A 6,513-nucleotide genomic window follows, 5' to 3' on the forward strand; every position below is an offset into this window, starting at 1 on the left:
CTGCGAGTCTGTCTGCTGTCAACACTCTGATGTTTGATCTGCTTTTGATTTGTCTTTAAAGTTGAATTTCACAGCTGGGGCTGACTTTTCAAAGAGAAACTTGCTGATGGGAAAGATTAGCTTTTCTTGCTAAAGGCATAAAGCACCAAAAAGAGCAAACGGCAATATTTCATGTTCTAAGACAAATGTAACCAACATGCTCACGCGTATTTATTTTCCAGCACCGTGTGCACCACTGGTAGGAGGAGACTGAAATAGTTTGTCAGCAGCTTTTATTACGTTCTGTATGCGGGCGGCCATGTTGGAAACCGAGCTGCTCAGCGAGCGCCGACGGTCAGAATCCCGACTTCAAGGGTTTATCTTGTTTTTTTGACAGGAAACTCGGAAATGAATATTTAGGATATTTAGCAAGATTTGTGGCTAATAATAATAATAATAATAATAATAATAATAATAATAATAATAATAATAATAATAATAATAATATAATAATAATTATTATTAATCACAATCACAAGAATAAAGATTTTTATAATAATAATGATAATATTCAATTCAATTTTATCTATATAGCGCCAATTCATGAAACATGTCATCACAAGTCACTTTCCAAAGTCAAATTAAATCAGATTATACAGATTGAATCAGATTGAATACTACTACTACAATAAAGATTAAGAATGAAAATAAAAAAAAACAATAATAATTATAATGATAGAAATAAAATAATTACAGTAGGAATGATGATGATAAAAATCAAATGAGGGGATAAGATAAAAAAAATATATATAGAATAAATAAATTAGGATTATTCCACCCAAATAATAACATTTAAAATATTTAAACTTGAAAAGATTAAATTAAAATAGGATAAGAGGTTTAAAATAAGTTGTTATGATGGAAAAAAAATGAAGCAGAGGTTTTAAAATCAGATTTTAACTGGAGTCATGTTAATGTTTAATTTTATGATGGAAAGAAAGACTTTGAAAGGAAAAAATGCTTTCATCCCCCCACAAACACACCGGCGTCCTCAGATGTAAACACCCACAGGTTGTTGTGGAGCGGCAGCAAAATGTCCCACAGTGGGAATTCAGTCACAGCCTGAAGCAGATCTTCACAGCAAAGGTCGGTACTTTAATTCTTCCTCTGCTCTGTTCATCCTCTCTTCATCAGAAATGAGTCGCCAGACCGCCACCGCGCTGCCCACAGGAACCTCCAAGTGCCCCCCCTCTCAGCGCGTGCCCACCCTCTCGGGCACCACCGCCTCCAACAGCGACCTGGCCAGCCTGTTCGAGTGTCCTGTCTGCTTCGACTATGTGCTGCCGCCCATCCTGCAGTGTCAGTCCGGACACCTGGTACGTTTCTCCCCCCCCCCCCCCCCCCCCCCGTCACTGTTCAGACAGATTAACTCAGGTTAACAGCGAGGAACTTTGGTCTTCCTACACCGAGCGCCGAGTAAAAACTGAATCCCGCCTCTCCTCCCAGGTGTGTTCCAACTGCCGGCCCAAGCTCACCTGCTGTCCCACCTGCAGAGGTCCGCTGGGCTCCATCAGGAACCTGGCCATGGAGAAGGTCGCCAACTCGGTCCTGTTCCCCTGCAAGTACGCCTCGTCGGGCTGCGAGGTCACGCTGCCGCACACCGACAAGACGGAGCACGAGGAGCTGTGCGAGTTCCGGCCGTACTCCTGCCCCTGTCCCGGCGCCTCCTGCAAGTGGCAGGGATCCCTGGACGCCGTCATGCCGCACCTGATGCATCAGCACAAGTCCATCACCACGCTGCAGGTCAGAAGCTCACACTCTGTGTTAGAGCGGCTCAGTCCTGGCTACGTTTACTAGTCTAGTTCAACAAAAACAATGTGGTGAAATGTCAGCACAGACTTTTCACAACAGCTGTTCTGGTTTAATTTATTTTTGCTCCTGCTAAAAAAAAAAAAAGTCCCAACATTTTAGTCCCCATGTGTCCTTGGAGGCCTTTACTGTCAGCTCAGTCTCTTTAATCAACTTACAATTACACTGCAAAAAGTGAACAAAAGTAAGTAAAACATTCTTGAAATTAGTGTATTTGCCCTTGATTTAAGCAGGTAAATATAAATAATCTGCCAATGAAATACGATTCTTGCACTTTAAATAGGAACAACTCGTCTCCATCTTATTTCAAATGCAACATATCCAATTATCTTATTCCAAAACAAATCGTCTTTACCTGCTCAAATCAAGGACAAATACACTAATTTCCAGAAAATTAAACGTTTAGTTCCCTTTTTGGCAGTGTGTAAATAACTGGGCTGTATTCTGAAGGTTAAAACTTGTCCAGAGCCAAAATAAATTAGTCTGAATTGGGTCTGGACAATAATTCAATAACGATATATATCATTCGATAGACGTATGGTTCAATATAAAAAAACAGTTGTCAATAAAAAGTTCAATTAAAAAACTGTGCTTTTCAGCCTATCATGTAGGTTAATTCTACAGTCATTGTATCATCCTAACCAATCACAAACCCAGGAAAGCTCCATCAGCCTTCAGAGAGTTGAGAGAGTACGTGTTCTTTTTCTCTTTTTTAACACTTACAGTTTTCGTAAAAAGTTGATTGGAAAAAGGGTTGTGTTTGAATCCATTTATTTAAAAATAGGTAAGCAAGCAACAGGAAAAATGGCCAGGGCAGCATTTAAAATGCATATATTTAATTTCTTAGATAATTATCGATATCGATCAATATGATTTCTAATTTATCGATATGCTTTTTTTCTATATCGTCCAGCCCTAGTCTGAATTATCAGTTTACTTTTGCAGCTGAAGTGTCAAATTCTCCACAATGTTCTCGATCCGCCTCCACAGAGACGCTTTTAAAGTAAAGCGACTTTTTCTCACGGCAAATTAACGCCACAGACTCCACCAAACAGTCTTCGATAAACTCGGCATCAGAGAGCGGCTCTCCCAGCTGTGTGGGACAAAGTTGATCCTGACCGCTGCATCCCTGGAGGAGTGGAGTTTTGTTTAGCTAGCAGATCCCCTGATCCTCAGGCCCGCTCTGCTTCACTCAAATTCTGGTACTTCTGTCTGTGTTTTATGCTCATAATGACGCCTCAAAATTTAATCCCTGAGCACACGACGAAGTTTTGAGTAAAGAAATATTCAGAAGCCCCTATTGAACACACCCTGAGGCGCATAAGCGCTCCGATGACGTTAAGAAAGCGATAGTGGCCTTTGAAAATAAAATCCGTATCGCTGCGTTTTGTGCGCCTATAAGCAGAAAATGGGTTAATCCTGGCAGATAATCCTGGGGTCGTAATCCTGATGGAAGGTCAACCTCAGCCCCAATCCAGGGTTATTTGCAGGGTCTTAAAAGGTCTTAAATATGAAAATCAAAAATTAAGGTCTTTAAAAAGGGTTAAAATTATTTATTTAAACAAGAATTTCTTATGGCCATTTGACGCTACCTCCAACACATAATAAAAGGCTCCTGCGACTCTGGATTGTGCTTTATTAAATTTATTTACAACTAGAAACACGCAGCCTGCCAGTCAGCCTTCGTGTTATCAGATAATCCGTATCCCTCCACTTCATGGTCCGTGTGCGGAAACAGAAAAAGTAGTTCTGCCGCTGTCCTGGGAAAACACTAAATTAGTTTTAAACTTCTCCCTGATGTGTCTGCTGTGGCCCTTGGTCGATCATTGGTCTTCAGATTATATTACACACGTTTACTCATCTCAACAAGGAAGATGGTTGCATGTTACTTTTTTTTACGGGTTACAAAATAAAGGGGGATAAATGCAGATGGATGCTAAACTTTTTAGATCGTTTTCAACATTTTCTGCATAAAATCTCAAAGAATGCATTGAGGTTTGTTGCAACGTGGCAAACTGTGAATTAGCTCAAGGGGGTGAATACTTTTTGCAGTTTAAATTTCAGAAAGTAACTCCCCCCCTGCACCGGCGCAGTTTATAGAGGCGAGCGTTTTAACGAGCTGATTGACAGGAACCAATCAGAGAGGCGTCTGCTGACCGAGCTGTTTTCTACCTCCTTTCCTCTATTTCCTTCCTCCGAGTCATTTTTAGTTGTTAGTTTTATTCTGAATAAAATCTGAGCTGACAGGATGTTTTACTCCACACTACCCTGTAGTTTAGCATTTAGGAGCGCCCTCTGCTGGAGAACGGCGTAATCTACCTGGAATGCACCCTACATTCGTTCATATTCAGTAAATTAGAATATTATTGTAAAGTTCATTTATTTCAGTAACACAATTCACTTTTTCTGTTAATTATGACTCATTTATTCACCTCCAGCTAATAAAGACACAGCAGTTAAGTGTAAAATATTGCATTAGCTCAATAAATCAAGCTGTTTTTATGCAGAAATGGGGCCTTAATGAAAAGTGTGTTTAATATTGACGTAAAAGTTCAAATGTTTCTCAGAAATGTTCTAATTGACTGAATGTGGCTGTAATTCAGCAGAGGAGTTGTGTGGAGTTAAAGTTGTGGGTTTTTGTGGCTGATGGTTCTGTAGCCTCAAAGCGGCGAGCGCTAACGTGTGCGTCTCCCTGCAGGGGGAGGACATCGTCTTCCTGGCGACGGACATCAACCTGCCGGGCGCGGTGGACTGGGTCATGATGCAGTCCTGCTTCGGCTTCCACTTCATGCTGGTCCTGGAGAAGCAGGAGAAGTACGACGGGCACCAGCAGTTCTTCGCCATCGTGCAGCTCATCGGGACTCGCAAGCAGGCCGAGAACTTCGCCTACCGGCTGGAGCTTAACGGCCACCGGCGCCGGCTCACCTGGGAGGCCACGCCCCGCTCCATCCACGAGGGCATCGCCACGGCCATCATGAACAGCGACTGCCTGGTGTTCGACACGTCGATCGCGCAGCTCTTCGCCGAGAACGGGAACTTGGGCATCAACGTCACCATCTCCATGTGCTGAGAGCGACCCACAGACGAGCGTGAGAGTGCCAGATTGCCGGGGAAGGGGCTGTTATTATAGGGGGCCCGATCAGCGAGGAGCCCGCGGCCCCTCTCTCTCTCTGCTACGCCCCTGAGACGTGGAACTGGACTGTGTTCGGGCAGCGTTGAAGGCCCAGGGGTGATGGATGGATGGATGAATGGATGGATGAATGGATGGATGGATGGATGGATGGATGCGTGGCGTGTGTTAAAAAAACAAGGACGTAAATGTAGTGGACATCTAAAACACTTGTGTGAGACTCGTGCACGCGCATGTGTCATAAACCCGGATTCAAAGCGAGGATGTGTTCAGACTTTCCGTTCTTTTTTTTTGTTTTGTTTTTCTGTGTCCGACCCAGACGTGTTTTTTTTTTTTTTTCCCCTCCATGCCGTCATGTCAACGTCCCGCTGTCCTCTCGGCGTCCCCTCGGTCCTCCTCAGAGGTTTCAGGATGAGGACGGCCGCCGCGTCGACGACCAGACCCGGTGATACGAAGCTAGCCTGCTACCTAGCTTCCCTTTTGTTTCTGATTTTTCCGGCTGCTCCCGTCGGCTCAAACGGGAACTTTTGGACCCGTTTTCCCGAACCTTCGTCCTCCCTCCTGACCGACACGGTTCCGATGGCAGCAACCGGAGTTACCCGAGCGGAACCACGCTGAGCTCACCGCGTTTTCCATCCGGACCAGATCGAGAGGTCTCAAAGCGAACCTCAGCTGCTCTTTCCGTAGATTCTGGTGGATTTGTTTGGATTACAGGAGGTTAATTTTAGTTCAGAAAGTTCTGTGCAGTCCGGACCGGGATGAGCTGAGGGGCGACGCGAGGGGTGGGCCGCTGCGTTTCAGTCGGCGTTAGGCTTTTATTTCCCGGGTTTCTTTTGTTTTAACGTCTTTTTTTTTTAGTTTTCGTCGGAGAGGACGACGACCTCCGGCTGTCTGTGTGAAAACCAAGCCGCTCTCAGCCGCTCACTCAACACCCAACCTGGAACGAGGGACACTTTCTACTGTTAAAAACATTGCTGTTGTTATAAATAATAGAAATATCATAATTCTCATTTTTTTGTATTGAATTTTAAGAATTAAAAGGCAGTTGTAAAAGTTGTGGCTAAACTTCAGTGTTTGTAGTTGAAAAGAAGTCTGTTGTCCTCTGAAGGTTTGTGGACAGTTTTCATTCTCTGTCCTCCTCTTTCGTTTCTACCTTTTTTTTTGTTTTCTTCTCTGTGGAGGGAAGCCTCCCTCGTTCTTCTCGTGGAGTCTCGTTAAACGTTGCTGCTCTTCCTCAGAAGCTCCACGACTTCTCTCTGTTTTCATTTGTCATTAAATAAATCTATCTTTTTCATAGAGCTCTCGCTGCTTCCTCTCTGGTTTCTAAGGTTGTTGTGGTTCGTGTTTGTTTTTTTTAAAAACTCCCTAAAGCTCTCACCAAACCTCCCCACAGACCTAAAAGAGGTTTAAATCCTGTGCCTATTCAGCGTGTTTGCATTGCTCTTCCACATTTTATTCCCTGTTGTAGTGTCTGGAAACATGGACCTGGCCATTCAGTGTGTTTTGCTTTGGCTTTGATGCTCCTCCCACATCGC

General features: G+C 43.7%; 1 protein-coding gene across 1 annotated transcript; it reads left to right on the forward strand.

Moving 5' to 3' along the window:
- The first annotated feature begins 992 nt into the window (after window positions 1-992).
- siah1 (siah E3 ubiquitin protein ligase 1) lies at window positions 993-6,277 on the forward strand. The gene is made up of 3 exons (XM_036126086.1): window positions 993-1,355; window positions 1,486-1,782; window positions 4,547-6,277. Exons 1-3 carry the CDS (start codon window positions 1,176-1,178, stop codon window positions 4,916-4,918), a joined length of 849 nt encoding a protein of 282 aa, XP_035981979.1. The 5' UTR covers window positions 993-1,175; the 3' UTR covers window positions 4,919-6,277.
- Window positions 6,278-6,513: the final 236 nt, after the last annotated feature.

This window comes from Fundulus heteroclitus, chromosome 2 (genome assembly GCF_011125445.2).
Source record: "Fundulus heteroclitus isolate FHET01 chromosome 2, MU-UCD_Fhet_4.1, whole genome shotgun sequence".
NCBI lineage: Eukaryota > Metazoa > Chordata > Actinopteri > Cyprinodontiformes > Fundulidae > Fundulus > Fundulus heteroclitus.